General features: G+C 40.5%; 1 protein-coding gene and 1 pseudogene across 3 annotated transcripts in view; one reads left to right on the forward strand and one right to left on the reverse strand.

The window, feature by feature from the left end:
• Window positions 1-592: 592 nt before the first annotated feature.
• LOC131503997 (glyceraldehyde-3-phosphate dehydrogenase-like) lies at window positions 593-1747 on the reverse strand (annotated as a pseudogene).
• A 9869-nt stretch (window positions 1748-11616) lies between these two features.
• The window catches only part of CTSS (cathepsin S), a 28385-nt gene continuing 21507 nt past the window's right edge, over window positions 11617-18494 (forward strand). For all 3 annotated transcript variants that reach the window (XM_058715878.1, XM_058715879.1, XM_058715877.1), the window contains exons 1-4: window positions 11617-11763; window positions 12702-12828; window positions 14689-14811; window positions 15889-16038. In XM_058715878.1, the coding sequence (XP_058571861.1) occupies window positions 11729-11763; window positions 12702-12828; window positions 14689-14811; window positions 15889-16038 (435 nt within the window). In that variant the 5' untranslated portion in view covers window positions 11617-11728. The remainder of the gene's footprint in view (window positions 11764-12701; window positions 12829-14688; window positions 14812-15888; window positions 16039-18494) is intronic.

Genomic DNA, 18494 nt, shown 5'->3' on the forward strand with positions numbered 1-18494 from the left:
CATGATACATTCACAGCATAATGCCAGTCTCTGATAGCTATCTATAAAATTTCCCCCCTTCCTCTCCCAGAAGGCATATTGAAATGCACACATATCAAAGTGATGTTATTATAGAGATAACCTGAATCTGCTCCAATTAGTTCTTAGATATATCACTTGCAAATTTCAGTACTTTATTACTACTAATGAATTTATTGTGACTTACCTTGCAATTGATTGTTAACACACCAAGTGTATCACAGTCATTATATACTTGGGGGAAGGGTCTTATCTTTGGTACCCCAAGTACTCCTTAGTTATGTCTTATTTTGATCTCTTGGTAAAACTAACCTTCCTCCTTAGAGCAAACATTGCCAAGTAATAGAAAGAAACACCCAGGATAATGGGGCATGTCCACTGGGATCAAGTATTTCTAGTGAAAAATGCATCAAGCAGATAATCTATACAGAAAGTGTTAGAAATAATGTGTATTTTTAATTTAGAACATTCCTATTTTCCCCAATTATTCCCCATATTCCCTTTTGAGGGGGGCTGGGTACAGTATACTTTATTGATGGTCCATGACAAGGCATGACTCCCCAGACCCCTCTCCTTCTTCAGGGGATCTGGGATGGAAATGGTGTGGAGATTGGGAGATTCTCAGTGTGTTGGGGGATGATTTGGGGCAAGGACTTCCCAACAGCTGAGGGCCTCTCTCTTCATCTTGCTCTTGCTGGGGCTGGCAGCCAGGGGCTGTTACTCCTTGGAGGCCATATATACCATAAGGTCCACCACCCAGGTGCTGTAGCCAAATTCATTGTCATACCAGGAAATGAGGTTGACAAAGTGGTCAAAGTGGTCACTGAGAGCGATGCCAGCCCCAGCATCAAAGGTGGAAGAGTGAATGTCTCTGTTAAAGTCACAGGAGACAACCTGGTCCTCAGTGTAGCCCAGGATCCCCTTGAGGGGGCCCTCTGATACCTGCTTCACCACCTTCTTGATGTCATCGTATATGGCATCTTTCTCCAGGTGGCAAGTCAGATCCATGACATTGGGGGTGAGGACATGGAAGGCTACGCCAGTGAGCTCATTCAGCTCGGGGCTGACCTTGCCCACCGCCTGGCGGCGCCAGTAGAAGGATAATGTTCTGGGCAGCCCTTCAGCCATCACACCACAGCTTCCCAGAGAGGCCACCAATGGTCTTCTGGGTGGCCGAATGGCATGGACTGTGGCCATGAGCCCCTCCATGATGCCAAAATTGTCATGGAACACCTTGGCCAGTGGGGCCAAGCAGCTGGTGGTGCAAGAGGCATTGCTGACAATCTTGAGAGAGTTGTCATACTTCTCATGGTTCATGCCTATCACAAACACGGGGGCATCAGCTAAGGTACAGAGATGATGACCCTCTTGGCCTCACCCTTCAAGTGAGCCCAAGCCTTCTCCATGGTGATGAAGACCCCAGTGGACTCCACAACATACTCAGCACCAGCATCACTCCATTTGATGTTGTCAGGATCTCGGTCCTGGAAGATGGAGATGATGGGTTTTCCATTGACGACAAGTTTCCTGTTCTCAGCCTTGAATGTGCCATTGAATCAGTCATGGGTGAGCTTGATAGAAATAATAGAACTGCATTAGCTGTGGGTGGAATCATACTGGAGCATGTAGACCATGCAGTTGAGGTCAATGGAGAGGTCACTGATGTTGAAAGCAGCCCTGTTGACCAGGTGCCCATATAGCCAAATCCATTTACTCTGACCTTCACCATCGTGTCTTCGGGACACGGCTGGCACTGCGCCAGAAGATGTAGCTGTCTGTCGAATGGGGAGGAGTAGAGAGTCCTGTTTTCTTTCCTCAAAGTGTAAACTGGATAATTTTATCACAAAGGTAATTAATTTTCTAGTCTCCTATATTCTATTCAGGGTATTCTTCACCTCATTTTTGTGTATTTCTTGGGCAGAACGATCAGTCATAATTGAGCTATTTCAACTATGGAAATAATGTTATTTGTTACTAAACCCCGAGCACAAAGTTAATCACTTGGGTAAATTAACAGAGAATAAAACTAACATCAGTATCATCCTAAAATTCAGAGCCTTTTTTTTTTAAGACTAAACAAGAAGTTCCTCAGAGAAACGTGAAGCAGCTAACGTTGAGGGTACATAAGGCTAAGAGAGGGTGACTTTAAAACCTGGAGAAGGCACTAAGCTTCCTTATTCTGCTTTCATTTCCCTTTTCCATATCATTCAGGCGATGTTTCTTCATCTGTGATGGAAAGGAAGCAGCATTCTACATAAGATTTAGTACTATAGCAGATTTCTTTGTTTTTAATCTCTCTATAGATCTTCCTCAACTTATGATGGGGTTACAACCACACAAACCCATCATAAATTGAAACTATTATAGTTGAAAATGCATTTGATACACCAAACCTACTAAACACCATAGCTTAGCCTTGTCTACCTTAAACATGCTCAAAACACTTATATCAGCCTACAACTGGGTAACATCCTCTAACACACACAAAGCCTATTGTATAATAAACTGTTGAATGTGACCTCATCTAATTTCTAATGTAATAAAGTGTTGAATAGCCGATGAATACTGTACTGAAAGTGAGAAATGGAATGGTTGTGTGGGTACAGTTATAAGTGCACTGGTGGTTTACCCTCGTGACTGTGTGGCTGATGCCCTGCTGCAGATGATGTGGAGTATCGTACCACACTTCACCAGCCTAGGGAAAGATCAAAATTCAAAATCTGAAGTAAGGTTTCTACTGAATGTGTATCACTTTTGTACCGTCATAAAGTTGAAAAATTGTAAGTCGGGGATCATCTGTGGCAAAGTAAACTTGCAACTGCCAGGGTGGCCCATTTCAAAGAAACCTACCATACAAAAACCCAGTTTACAGCGTTAGAGTGTTGCAGGATGATTTTGCCTTTATAATTTAAAAAAAAAATTTTTTTTAACGTTTATTTTTGAGACAGAGAGAGACAGAGCACAAATGGGGGAGGGTCAGAAAGAGAAGGAGACACAGAATCTGAAACAGGCTCCAGGCTCTGAGCTGTCAGCACAGAGCCTGACACAGGGCTCAAACTCATGGACCGTGAGATCATGACCTGAGCCGAAGTCGGACGCTCAACCGACTGAGCCACGCAGGCGCCCCAGATTTTACTTTTATAAAATGGATTACATGTACATGGGGTAGACCAGGTAATGACATGCTCCCTTAATGTATTTAAATACTATACATTTTTGTAGACTTATACATACCAGGAAAACAAAATCTGCAGAGAAACTTGAGACTAAAAGCCTCAGGGGGGAGGGAAAAAAAAAAGAAAGAAAAAAGGCCTTAAAAACCACTGCCAAATGGGTTATGAATCATAAGTGAAGATAAAACATGTAGAAAATTATAATTAGGAAAATCAATCCAACAAATATTCCTTAGTTATGGCCTACATATGTGTTAAGCTACAGAACAATACAAAGATGAGTAAGATAGGACTCTGTATTCTCAAGTTAGCTGGTGAGATAAAATTATCTTATGTAGGGTGCCTGGGTGGCTCAGTCAGTTAAGCATCTGACTTAGGCTCAGGTCATGATCTCAGGGTTCGTGAGTTTGAGCCCCGCGTCCGGCTCTGAACTGATAGCTCAGAGCCAGGAGCCTGCTTCGGATTCTGTGTCTCCCTCTTTCTCTGCCCCTCCCCTGCTCTCTCTCTCTCTCTCTCTCTCCTCTCAAAAAATAAACAAACATTAAAGAAATAAAATGAAAACAATCTTATGTAATAAAATATGGAATAAGTTCAAACTCTGGGGTATAATTTGCAAGTGTCATAAAAGTATGTAGAAAAGATGAGTGGGCTAGTTAGAGAAGGCTCCATGGAAAGGCAGTGCTTGCGGTAGGTCTTACAAGACAAGAGAAGTCAAGACAAGACAACACGAATGACCACACAATGTGGGAGGCCCACAAGACCAGCCTGACCAGAGCAGAGGTTGAGTGTTAAAAATCTGTTCTAAACTGAGTAAAATGCTCAAGTATGGGCCAGATTATGAGGAAACACAGCACACCACAGAAAGCATTGGATTGGCAAAAAATGGCATGACAAAAATGTGTCTTAGAAGTACAAGGTAGACTAGATTGAAGGCTGTTGAAATAATTTACATCACATCAGTAAATATTTACTGAGTGCCTACTACATCATTGCCTTACATACTGTGGAGGACACAAAAATGAATACGATGTACACAACTCCTGCGCTCAAGAAGCTAATCTGTATGGCAAAGACATAAATAATTGTAATACCAAGTAGAAAATTAAAAGGATGGGGGCGCCTGGGTGGCTCAGTCGGTTGAACGTCCGACTTCAGCTCAGGTCATGATCTCACGGTTCTCATGGGTTCGAGCCCCGCATCGGGCTCTGTGCTGACAGCTCAGAGCTGGAGCCTGCTTCTGATTTTGTGTCTCCCTCTCTCTCTCTCTGCCCCTCCGCTGCTCGTGCTCTGTCTCTGTCTCTCAGAAATAAATGTAAAAAGAAAATTAAAAGGGTGATTTTTTCTGTTCTCAGCATCTATGAGATTCTCGAAGAGTCTCGAGGCACTGTAGAGATTTAAAAAAAAAAGATATCAAGTTGGGGATAAAGAAAGGGGTTTTTTTGCTTAAAAAAATTTTTTTTAATGTCTTTATTTTTGAGACAGAGAGAGACAGAGCATGAGTAGAGGAGGGGCAGAGAGAGAGGGAGACACCGAATCCAAAGCAGGCTCCAGGCTCCGAGCTGTCAGCACAGAGCCCGACACAGGGCTTGAACTCATGGACTATGAGATCATGTCTGATGCTTAACCGACTGAGACACCCAGGTGCCCCTCCCCCCGCTTTTTTTTTTTTTTTTGCTTTTAAAGGGGTGTATTCTTAAATGGGCCCTGAAGGAACAACAGGATTTCAAAAGGCAGAAGTGAAGAGAAGGAAATTCCAGACAGTAGGAGGCAAAAATAATACTGTTGGGAAAAGCACTACTATGCAAACTGGGTTCAGTCCCAGGTCAGGAACCAGTTCTGTCCTCTTGAACAAGTTTTATAACCTCTCAGAACTTCAATTTCTCCCCTGTAAAATGAGGATAATTGTATCTAATTCATTGTGTTGTAAAGATTGAATAATAAAACATGGCTTGCTCGCTTCAGCAACACATATACTGAATAATAATGTACAAAGAGCATAGCACATCCATCGACATATAATTGGCACCCAACAAATGTCAGCTGGGCTGTTATAGTCAGAAAGTTAGTGTGAACTGCAGAGGGTGGTAAGCACAGATGTTCTGGAAACATTAAGAAAACTAGTTGTTTTAAGTATGAGGTTCATGTGTGAAGATAGATGTCTTAGCTCGTTCAGGTTTCTATAACAAAATACCTAAACTGGGTAGTTTATAAACAACAGAATTTATTTCTCACAGTTTTAGAAGATGGGGAGACCAGCCCACTGCAATATAGAATCCTCAGTCCAGGCAGCGAGGGGCAGTAAAAAGAGTGTGGACTTTGAGTCCCAGATCTACCAGTCACTTCCACAGTGATCTTGGACAAGTCTCGCTTAAGTCCCAGTTAGGCCATGTCCAGGAATGAAGGCAGAAAATACCTATCTTTTGCCCAATGACTACATCCATGCTGTGTACTGAGTGTAGGTTTATAGACTCAGTCAGGCAGAGAAATAATGACAAAAAAAAACCACAAAAAACAAAAAACAAAAAAAAAGACCCTTCTAAAAACAGTTGTCTACATTTTTTCATTTTGTTGAAAGAAATTTGTTTTTATGTATATTTCCTCACTAAGGAAGTTATACCAGGAGGTATAAATACATATAAAGGCACATAGGCTAAAAGCAAAAAATTAGATATGATATCAGATGTATAAAAAAGGACAGAGAAAAAGACAATCTGAGGTAATTGAGAGTCCCCAAATAGCTTTCTTCTGGAGTTTCTTCTGTTCCTGGGAACAACACCTTTCCAATCTACCTGCTGAGTCTCATCGCTTGTTTTTCCAAACTACACTCTCTGTGGATGTCATCATTGGGTTCATCTATCTGGGTGCTACAGTTTATTTTAAAATAATAGGGATGCCTGGCTGGCTCAGTTTGTAGAGCTTGTGACTCTTGATCTTAGGGTCTTGAGTTCAAACCCCACATTGGGTGTAAAGCTTACTTTAAAAAAATTATAGGGGCGCCTGGGTGGCTCAGTTGGTTGAGTGTCCGACTTTGGCTCAGGTCATGATCTTATGGTTTGTGAGTTCGGGCCCCCCATCAGGCTCTGTGCTGCCAGCTCAGAGCCTGGAGCCTGCTTCGGATTCTGTGTCTCTGTCTTTCTCTGCCCCTCCCCCACTCGTTCTCTTCTCTCTCTCTCTCAAAAGTATAGAAACATTAAAAAACTTTTTTTTTTTTTAATTATAAGAAGCTCACAAAATCTCTGTAAAGGCCAGAAAGGCTTGGAGATTATGTCCCCCCTCTAAAATCCCAAACCACACAGAGAATGCTGCTCATCCTATAATGCTACTGAACAGACACAATGCTTGACGTGAACACTCATGCAGGTGACACTGAGGACCAGATGCACGGGTATGGTGCAGCCACTGTGGAACATCTCCTCTATCATCCTCCTGGGAAGGCAGATTCTACAAGGCCTGGTTCATCCCATTCCCATCTTGAAACAATGTTTTACACGAGTGTGTCTGATTGGCAAAGGCTAGGTCACTTTTCTGTGCCTTAACCGCAATGAAGGCTTGGAGACAGAATTTTGGCTTCTAATTTGGAGAAGCAAAATTTATAATGAGAGAAATTCTCCAAACATGACGAGATTGTTCAAAAGATGGCCATAAAAATAAATGAGGACTATATATACTACCGTGGAGTTGTTTTCAGGATTTAATTGCTTAAGTATAGTTTCCAAAAATATGAGAATATGACTTGTACAAATATAAAAAGAACATGGGTCAATATTTTATTCAGCTCATCAGCTGGTAAGGGATCAGAAAGATATTAAAACTGGTTCAAGTAAGAACTGAAGTGACAGCTATTTACATTCTCTATTCAGTAGAATCTACTAGAGAAAATTCATTTGCATTTTTATGTACAAGAATCATCTCCATAGATATTCATTTTTTATAACCTACCTTTCTCTACAGAGTTATAAAATAGCCTGGTCGATATAAAGTCCATCAAAGTTGTGCACCCTCATAGAATCAGATCAGCCTGCCTCCCTGCCTCAGAGTCTACTAGCCAATGCCCAGACTCCACTGAAAGTATGCCCAATAATCTCTTTTGCCTATTTCTAAGTATTGAAAAAATTTCTTAACACAAGTGGAAACAAGCAAGGTGGAGAAAGAAGTGATACTAATACATTTGCATATTTTCTTATTTTTTAAAATGGGAAGACAAACCATAAATTGTTTATTTTTTTTTTAATTTTTTTTTCAACGCTTTTTATTTATTTTTGGTACAGAGAGAGACAGAGCATGAATGGGGGAGGGGCAGAGAGAGAGGGAGACACAGAATCGGAAACAGGCTCCAGGCTCCGAGCCATCAGCCCAGAGCCTGACGCGGGGCTCGAACTCACGGACCGCGAGATCGTGACCTGGCTGAAGTCGGACGCTTAACCGACTGCGCCACCCAGGCGCCCCATACCATAAATTGTTTAAATGGGTACCTATTATCAAAGGAGGAAGGGAATAATATCGAGAGGACAGATCTACAAGCTAGACTTCTTTGAATATACTTCATTTTGCTAATTTGGCTTTGCACCTCTGTAAATGTTTTACATAATTATAAAACAAAATTGCATAAATTCTAAAAAGTGTCTCTAAAAATTAGAAGTAAAATGAGGGGTACCTGGGTGGCTTAGTTGGTTCAGTGTCTGACTCTTGATTTCAGCTTGGGTCATGATCCCAGGGTTGTAGGATTGAGCCCCATTTGGGATTCTCTCTCTCTCTCTCTCTCTCTCTCTCTCTCTCTCTTCTTCTCTCTCCCTCTGCCCCTCTCCCCTGCTCACACACACACACACACACCCTCTCAAATTAAAAAAAAAAAAAAGGGAAGAAGAAGAAGTGAAATGAAACAAATGAACAAATGGTTATACAGGTGGTGGCATAACCGTACAGGAAACTATTCCAGGTGACTTACATCCTTAGCAGAATATGGCTGAAGAGGGTGGGGGTGGGGAATCTGTCTCCCCCCCCCTCTCTAAAATCCCAAAGTTATTCTCCGTAATGATCTTATTGGTGGTAGACTTGATATTATTATTATGGAATATTATGGGATAAATTGAGTACTTATGCTGATGTTTTAGAGAACTGAAATTTTCAGCATGTTTGAAAGAGGTACAGATGAAAGATTGGTGAAGTTAAGGTAAAAACTCCATAGCCTTCAATTTGGGTCTGAAGTATCAGTGTGAGCTTGGGATTTATTTAATCTATTTATATAATAATTATATATAATAATTTTATATAGAATATATTATAAAATCATATATAAATCAAATCCCCTAGCTCTGTCTATGGAAAGGCTTAGAAACAATGGTCAGTCTGGTATCAGTGACACTCCTACTGCTTAGATTTTGGTATTTAAACATCATTTCCACTAAAAAGAACCAGATCTCCTTGGAGAAATGGCTGATTCCAGGTCTGAGGCAGGAATTGTTCAAAATAAGCCTACAACAGTTCATCATACTAGAAAGAAAAGAACTTATTAAAGAGTACTAATGTCATGCCAGATACAGAGACTCGAGAACTTAGGAGCCAGTTTGAATAAGTTCCCACTGACCAAAGATGGGACAATATGGATATTAATGAGAACAAAACTATAATGGGTCAAAACACATAAAATATGGTTAAATCCATGAATTCATAATGATACAAAAATAGCTCAATGTTTTGTAATGTAGGAACCTTATTTGGATCTCAATTCAAACAAGTTATTTTTTAAAATGTATGAGACAGGAGAATGTGAATGCTGACATCGGTGGTTTTAAGAAATTGTTGTTAATTTCTTTCAGACCTGATAATGGTCTTGTAGTTAGATTTGTTTAAGAATCTTTTATCTTTTAGAGACACACACTGGAATGTTTATAAAGGGAATAGTATGATGTCTGAGATTTACTTCAAAATAATCTGGGTAGTGTGAGTGTAAATAACACAAGATTGGTCATGTATTGATAACTTGAAGCAGGATAATGGTTTCATGGTGGCTCATTTCACTATTATCTCTACTTTTATATATGTTTAAAATATGAAAAAAAATTATTTAAAAAAATTTTTTTTCAACGTTTTTTATTTATTTTTGGGACAGAGAGAGACATAGCATGAACGGGGGAGGGGCAGAGAGAGAGGGAGACACAGAATCGGAAACAGGCTCCAGGCTCCGAGCCATCAGCCCAGAGCCTGACGCGGGGCTCGAACTCACGGACCGCGAGATCGTGACCTGGCTGAAGTCGGACGCTTAACCGACTGCGCCACCCAGGCGCCCCTGAAAAAAAATTATTTTAAAGTCAAATGACCATAAACCTGAAAATGTCTACTACAGAAGATTCAACATTATAACATTGGGTCTCCCCAAATTTATAAAATATATACCTGTAATCATATATACAGCAATTCAATATAAATATAAATATGGCAATTCAAATAAAAACTCTGACAGAATTTTTCAGAAAACTGATTCATTTGGAAAATTTACATGGAATAGATAACATGCACAAAATACTAAGTCAAGTTTGAAAAAGAAAAACATAAGAGTGGTGGTGTGATTGTCCTATCAGACATGAAGAGATATACGGAGCTGTTTTAATCCCCAAAACTCTGTGGTATTGAAGGAGGAATAGAAAAAAAGAACAGATTGGTGAGCTCAGAAACTGATCTTTGTAGGGGACCTGGGTGGCTCAGTTGGTTAAGCATCTGACTTCGGCTCAGGTCATGATAACACAGTTTGTGAGTTCGTGCCCTGTGTCGGGCTCTATGCTGACAGCTCGGAGCCTGGAGCCTGCTTCAGATTCTGTGTCTCCCTCTTTCTCTGCTCCTCCCCTACTCATGCTCTGTCTCTCTGTCTCACAAATAAATAAACATTAAAAATTTTTTTAAAAAGAAAAGAAACTGATCTATGTATATATGAGAATTTGGTTTATGGGTTTCCCATCACAATGGGAAAACAAATAAAATAAGCTCCCTATTTCACACCATAAACAAAACTAAACTCCAAATGAAATAAAGACTTAAAAACAACAACTATAAAAAAAGAAAAAATAATACACACTCTAAAACTATGAAAATTAAATGAGTGTATCTTCTTTATATTGGAATGAAAAAAATTTTCTTAAATAAGACAACTGGATGGCTCAATTGGTTAAGCGTCCAACTTTGTTTCAGGTCATGATCTCATGGTTTGTGAGTTTGAGCCCCTCGTCGGGCTGTGTGCTGACAGCCTAGAGCCTGGAGCCTGCTTCCGATTCTGTATCTCATTCTCTCTCTTCTCCTCCCCCACTCATGCTCTGTCTCTCTCTGTCTCTCAAAAATAAATAAAAGTTTAAAAAATTTTTTTAAATAAGACAAAAAGCATATATCATAAGGTAAAAGTGAATAAATTTTTCCATATCAACATTATAAAAGTTCACAGAGAAAAAGTCAATATAAGCCAAACACCTGTGAAAGACTGAGAGAAGATATTTTTAGTATTTATCATTGTCAAAGATTAGAAGCCAGAATACACATATGTATGTATGTATGTATAAAACAACTACAAGACACAAAGTAAAAGCAACAATACAGTAGAAAAGTGAACAAAAGGGGCGCCTGGGTGGCGCAGTCGGTTAAGCGTCCGACTTCAGCCAGGTCACGATCTCGCGGTCCGTGAGTTCGAGCCCCGCGTCAGGCTCTGGGCTGATGGCTCGGAGCCTGGAGCCTGTTTCCGATTCTGTGTCTCCCTCTCTCTCTGCCCCTCCCCCGTTCATGCTCTGTCTCTCTCTGTCCCAAAAAAAATAAATTAAAAAAACGTTGAAAAAAAAAAATTTTTTTAAAAAAAGAAAAGTGAACAAAAGATATGAACAGTCATTTCACAGAAAACTCCAACGGTCAGTAAATGTGTGAAAAGATGCTCACCCTCATTAGTAATTAAGAATATGCAATTTATAAAAAATTATAGTTCTCCCTGCCCCAGCTTCCACCCAGTTAACCACTCTAGCAGTAAGATGTACCTAGGCTTATCTTTTTTCCATAAATATACAAACATACATTACTATCAATAAAGATATTTTGACTTGATGAGCCAAGGAATAGCTGAGCGAGAATTAGACAACAGTCATCACAGATAGTCATGGGTTTTCCTAGGAAATCCTGGAGGAAGCTGGGGCTTCAGGAGTTTAATCCTCATATCTCCATAACTAAGTTTTTCCATGTGAAAATTGGTGTTTTGAGGTAAAGTGAATTATCAAAATGATGAAGGATTAAAGGGTAAGCTTGTACTGCTCCTATTTCGCTGAGTTTGTTCCACTGACCTGCTCTACTGGGGGCTCTTTGTGATGGCTTACTGTACCCACTTTGTCCCCAGAACCGTAGGATGAGGGCCAGAGGTAGCTGATCTGGTTAGATTTTAAGTGAAACTGAAATGAAAGTTAACTTCCTCATTGTGAATACCTCACGTGACAAGGTCTGATTTCTTTTTAAAACCAATCTAACTGAAGTCTCTTTGCTGCCTTAAAATCTTTGGAGAGGGTCCACCCGCAAGCATGCTTAGTATGGGAGCTCCTGCCAGTTCTATCATGTATGTACTGTCTGTTCTTTTTCTCCCATTTGACCTTTAAACCCTCTGTTTATGCTTTTAACTTGCTGTATCTGCCAGGGTTTAAATCTTTGCTTTCAGGAAGTAAACTAAAAAATCGTGCCACTCAACTTGCCTCTTCTTTTTTTGACTAAAAAGAATCTATTTTTGAGAAGTCAATGTCTGCTTGCACATCTAAACCTGGGGCTGAAATGTAGCTTTCTTTGGAATATAATGTGAAGATTTACATGGTTAAAATTCCAACCGTTTTGAATGAAAAAGAAACAGAAAAGAAACTATAATCCAGTTTGAAGGAGGTAGTCACTGAATTTCTGTTAAAGTCTTTTTGTATTAAATATAGAAGTGGTGTTTTCAAAAGTAAAGTGCTTCCTTTGAAGTAGGTATTTTGATTGTTGGAAAAAAATGGTTAAAAACATAAAATGACTCTAGGATTTGAAAGCAATACATGGGAGTTGTCTTTCAACTACCTCTAAATGTTGTGGATATTTAAATAGACCAGAAGAACCCATATATCCAAAAGTTATGAAGATAAACTGATTTTTCAAAGGTTTGCCCTCCTCTTAAGGATGAGGGTGTCCTGGGAGGATTTCCCTTGATTGGATTTATTGGCAAATCTTGTAAAAGTCCCTGCTCCCTCCGCTCCCCACCTCCTACCCAATTCCTCCTACCTTGGATGAATGTTTGGTATACCAGACAGCAGGAAATTTCTGAAAATCACTTTTTAAAGTGCTACTAAGTATTCGAAGTGGTATTCTAGTCATAAATCATAAATTCCTGTGACAATATATCCCAGAAAGTTTCCTGTATAATTCTGATTTGTATTCTCCCTGTGACAGACATTGCTATTTTTTAATGGAAAAATATCGTCACAATATATGCAGCTAATAACTACTCTTCTTATGTTACCTTTCCTTCAACAGCATGAAATGTCTGGTTTGGGTGCTCCTGGTGTGCACCTATGCATTGGCACAAGCACATAAAGATCCCACTCTGGATCATCACTGGAATCTATGGAAGAAAACGTACGGCAAACAGTACAAGGAAAAGGTAGGTGGGACAGTCACTTGGGCAATTTGCTTTTACTTGAGTAGCCTATGCTTTCTCCTCCTCAAAACTATATTCTTACGAGCAATGTTTTCCATAAATGCTTATGCACTCATTTCTTGCCAGATTCTATTCTTGGTACTAGAGACATAGCAGGAAACAAAATGAAGTTCCTGTTTTTGTGCAGCTCATATCCTAGTAGGAGAGACAGGAACTAGGTAAAGAAGAAGCAGATATGGTATGTGAGGTGGTGATAAGTGCAGTACAGAAAAATCAAGTAAGGCATGGGGGTCTCGTGAGACCTAGTGCCGAAGGGCTCTGGTAGACAGCTGTGAAAGGTTGGAAGTGACTATTCTCTGCATGTGATAGAATGCTCAGGGAATCACTCTCCTCGAAGGTGACCTGTGAGCTGAGAATTCATAGAAGCCAGGGAGCAGTCATAACCACAATGAACGTTCCAGGTCAAGGGGAATAGAGTGCATGTTCAGGGACAAAAGACCTTATTTCAGACCCTGGTGCACAGAAACGCTACCAGATGGTTTTGGCTCTCACTTCCCACTTTGTACTTTTGTTTTGTTTTTATTTCAAAGCATACTTATTGATTTTTAAGACCTTAACCCTAGTGCTTCAAATAACTAAGTCCTATAACTATATAATATTCCTGAGTTTGGGGGTGCCTGGCTGGCTCAGTCAGTAGAGCGTGTGACTCGTAATCTCAGGGTCGTAAATTCAAGCTCCATGGTGGGCGTGGAGGCTACTTTAAAAATTTTTTTTTCTGAGGGCCACCAGGCTGGCACAGTCAGTGGAGCATGCTACTTTTGATCTCAGGGTTGTGGATTCAAGCCTCATGTTCGGTATAGAGATTACTTACTTAAAAATAGAATCTTTAAGTGGCCCCTGGGTGGCTCAGTCAGTTAAGAGTCCAACTTCGGCTCAGGTCATGATTTCACAGCTCATGAGTTCGAGCCCTGTGTCGGGCTCTGTGCTGACCGCTCAGAGCCTGGAGCTTGCTTCAGATTCTGTGTCTCCCTCTCTCTCTGTCCCTCCCCTGTTCACACCCTGTCTCTCTCTTTAAAAACTAAGCATTAAAAAATTAAAAATGGAATCTTTAAAATATGTATATTTCTGAATTTGTAAGCAATAATTATGTATTTATTTATTTGATGTATTATTTTCATATAAAAATGACGCTTTTAGTAAGATGTGGACTCTGAGTTGTTTTCTTAGTAATGATGAGTTTTACCCTCATCCAATCCCCTTTAGAACCAGGCCTCCAATTTCAAGGTTAACTACAGTGAGATGTTCAGTTAGCACCACTATCTGATTAAATGAATGCTATCTCTCTTTTTAATGATTCTAGTCCCTTGGGGCGTCTGGGTGGCGCAGTCGGTTAAGCGTCCGACTTCAGCCAGGTCACGATCTCGCGGTCCGTGAGTTCGAGCCCCGCGTCAGGCTCTGGGCTGACGGCTTGGAGCCTGGAGCCTGTTTCCGATTCTGTGTCTCCCTCTCTCTCTCTGCCCCTCCCCCGTTCATGCTCTGTCTCCCTCTGTCCCAAAAATAAATAAAAAATGTTGAAAAAAAAAATTAAAAAAAAAAAAATGATTCTAGTCCCTTGGAAGGGATGAAAATGACTTTTGATTAGTATCCTGTTTATAATTTATCTCAAAGTTCAAATACATAATGCTATTGGACACTTAATAGACTACAGTATAGTGTAAACATGACTTCTCTATGCACTGGGAAACCAAAAAATTCATTTGACTCCCTTTATTGTGATATTTACTTTACTGCAATGGTCTGGAACTGAACCTACAATATCTCTAAGGTATGCCTGTGACTATGTTCATTTTCCTTATATTTTAGAATGAGGAGGTAGCACGGCGTCTTATCTGGGAAAAGAATCTAAAATTTGTGATGCTTCACAATCTGGAACATTCAATGGGAATGCATTCTTATGACCTAGGCATGAACCATCTGGGAGACATGGTAAGTAAATTACAAATAGTCCTACTTTCATCTCTGGGTATGCATGATTTCCATCTCCCAAAAGGCAATTTGAAGGTAAACAGCAAAGGAATATATCTATATGTGTACAAAGTTAGAAAACAGTAGAATTTAAGGACATGAGAATTTGCAGATGCCTTGTTTAATCCTACTGTAACCATTTCCCTTAAAAAATGCTTAAAGAGGGGCGCCTGGGTGGCGCAGTCGGTTAAGCGTCCGACTTCAGCCAGGTCACGATCTCGCGGTCCGTGAGTTCGAGCCCCGCGTCAGGCTCTGGGCTGATGGCTCGGAGCCTGGAGCCTGTTTCTGATTCTGTGCGTCCCTCTCTCTCTGCCCCTCCCCCGTTCATGCTCTGTCTCTCTCTGTCCCAAAAATAAATAAAAAAACGTTGAAAAAAAAATGCTTAAAGAAAAATTTGAAGCTAATAGGCTACTACTGCTTTTGCTTATTTTTTTTTTAATTCTAGAAAGCGTTGTCCAAAGATTACTCACAATCTTTTAGAGTTAAGTTACCATACTTATGTAAGTCTAAACCGGTAATACAATATGGTCCACCTGCTGTCTTCATGAGGGAATGTCGGTATTTAATATCACAAACACTCTCCCATTAGTTTTTAGATTTTTTTCTATCCTATGAAACTTTACCACTGTGGCCAAAATTAAAAACCACAGTACCTCTTGGAAGAGAACACCCCAGGTGGATTAAATTTCTACTTAGATGCAGGCATCTCCTTTGTAATTCTTTCTCATGAAGAAAACCGGTTCCGTCCACTTTTTAGACAGTCCTCTTATAAAATTCTGCCTTGCTTTAAACCAAAAATCTGCTTCCCTGTAACTGCTAGTTTCTACCACTTTATTCTTCCTCTTCCCAATGCCTAACTGGGTGCTAAGACAAGTCGTGAAAGAGACCCTGATAATTCTCCTATCAGATGGTTAGCAGTACCTATGTTGGCCACAACTACCGCTAATTTTTCTCCATTGTCAAATATATTCACAGTTACGATTATTAGATTATTGAAAAGGTCATAAGTGAAAGGAGATACATATATTTGCCTTGTAGACCAGTGAAGAAGTGATATCTTTGATGGGTTGCCTGAGAGTTCCCAGCCAATGGCAGAGAAATGTCACTTACAAGTCAAATTCTAATCAGAAATTGCCTGATTCTGTGGACTGGAGAGAGAAGGGGTGTGTTACTGAAGTGAAATACCAGGTGAGTATTGTCACCCCAGGCCTCTGTACCCCAGGAAGGGCTCTCTCTTCCATCAATATTTAGTCTAGCTACATAATTTGGCAGTGAATCTTCCTTATGTTAGTTCTGATTATTTTTTTTCTCATCTTTCCAATGAAATTATAAGTTCCCTGAGGACAATGATCACATATCATACTTCATTTGTATTCTCCAATTTAGTCCTTGTTTAGTCTTACTGTGACCAATTTCCTTAACAAAATTTCTAGAGGAATATTTGAAATTCACAGGCTACTGTTGCTTTTGTTTTTTATTAATTCTGGAAATCATTCATTAATGATTAATTAATTAATTAAAGATTACTCACAATCTTTTAGAGTTAAGTTACCATACTTCCGCAAATCTAAATTGATATTAGATTTAGAACACCAATGGCTAGAGCCACGTAAACAAAACTGTCAACTAAGCAAATATGTCTTTAAGACAGACTTTTTTTTTAATGTTTATTTATTTTTGTGTGAGAGAGAGATAGACACAGCGTGAGTGGGGAAGGGCAAAGAGAGAGACGCAGAATCCGAAGCAGGCTCCAGGCTCTGAGCTATCAGCACAGAGCCCAACGTGGGGCTTGAACTCATGAACTGTGAGATCCTCACCTGAGCTGAAGTCGGACTCAACCAACTGAGCCACCTAGGCACCCCTAAGGCAGACTTTTAGTGCTCCTACTATCCATCAACTGACTGGACCCTCCACCAAGCCAATTGCTTGACAAACAATACTGTGTGTGTGAGAGAATATCAGGAAGTTTCTCTCTCCATTTCAGAGTTGAAGGAGAGGAAAAACCTAGAGCTAAGAGTAGCCTGTAAATTGTACCAGTCAACTTTACTCATGACCAGGCTTGCATTGTTAGAGTAAGAAATACAATATGCATTTTATAAATTCATTCCTATGATTTTGTATTTCCTTTAGTTTGCTTGTTTTTGTTTTTTAAAGGCAGCCACAATCCTAAATTAGTTAGGGATAACTAAGGGTAAAACCCATGTATCACCTTAGAGGTCAGAGGAAGGGAGAGAAATCAGTGTTCTAAGCAGCTGCCCCAGCTGGTGACCAATGAAGAAAGTAAAACTTAAGAAGTGAATGGTACTGGGGCACCTGGGTGGCTCAGTCGGTTAAGCATCTGGCTTTGGGCCAGGTCATTATCTCACAGTTTGTGTTGTTCGTGTGGTTCATGTGGTGCGGTTCGTGTGTTTCAGCCCCACATTGGGCTCCCTGCTGTTATCACAGAGCCCACTTGGGATCCTCTCTTTCTCCCTCTCTCTGCTCCTTCCCCACTCACTCTCTCAAAACAAACAAACAAGCAAACAAACAAACAGAAATAAAATTGTAAAAAGAAGTGAATTGTGCTGCTAATATCTTGTTCTTTTCTACCTGGAAAATTTTCTTGCAATTTGTTTTGGGTCTCTTACTAGAGCTTCTCTACAATAAAAGTGTGGGAAGATGCAATAAACTACACATTGAAATGTTAACTACAAATAACTTAATGAGCTCTTTTCCCTGGGTGCTTGCATTCAAATGGGTGATTTTGCTTTAATCAAAAGCAAATTCAATTTCCTTCCTTTGGGTGGAAAGCAAAGCGGAATGAAGGAAGAAATGAAAGAGAACAATTATGATAGGGCCCTGGACCTTTTTTTTTTTAATTTTTTTTTTCAACGTTTTTTATTTATTTTTGGGACAGAGAGAGACAGAGCATGAACGGGGGAGGGGCAGAGAGAGAGGGAGACACAGAATCGGAAACAGGCTCCAGGCTCCGAGCCATCAGCCCAGAGCCATCAGCCCAGAGCCATCAGCCCAGAGCCATCAGCCCAGAGCCTGACGCGGGGCTCAAACTCACGGACCACGAGATCGTGACCTGGCTGAAGTCGGACACTTAACCGACTGCGCCACCCAGGCGCCCCTGGACCTTTTTTAACTAAAGCAGCTTTGTGTTCTTCTGTTTCTTTATGCTTCCCTGAAAAATACCTTTTTAAAATTTTATCTATTTTATTTTTTTTTTTAATTTTTTTTTCAACGTTTTTTATTTATTTTTGGGACAGAGAGACACAGAGCATGAACGGGGGAGGGGCAGAGAGAAAGGGAGACACAGATTTGGAAACAGGCTCCAGGCTCCGAGCTGTCAGCACAGAGCCCGACGCGGGGCTCGAACTCACAGACCGCGAGATCGTGACCTGGCTGAAGTCGGCCGCTTAACCGACTGCGCCACCCAGGCGCCCCTTATTATTATTTTTTTATTTTAGAGAGAGCAAGGGGGTGGGGGCAGAGGGAGAGAGTCATAAGCAGGCTCCACACTCAGCACAGAGCCCAATGTGGGGCTTGATCCCACAACTCTGGGATCATGACTTGAGTCAAAATCAAGAGTTGGACGCTCAACTGACTGAGCCACCCTGGTGCCGCAACTGTAAAATATCTTTGATCAAAAAATTATG

Source organism: Neofelis nebulosa, chromosome 2 (genome assembly GCF_028018385.1).
Source record: "Neofelis nebulosa isolate mNeoNeb1 chromosome 2, mNeoNeb1.pri, whole genome shotgun sequence".
Classification (NCBI taxonomy): Eukaryota; Metazoa; Chordata; class Mammalia; order Carnivora; family Felidae; genus Neofelis; species Neofelis nebulosa.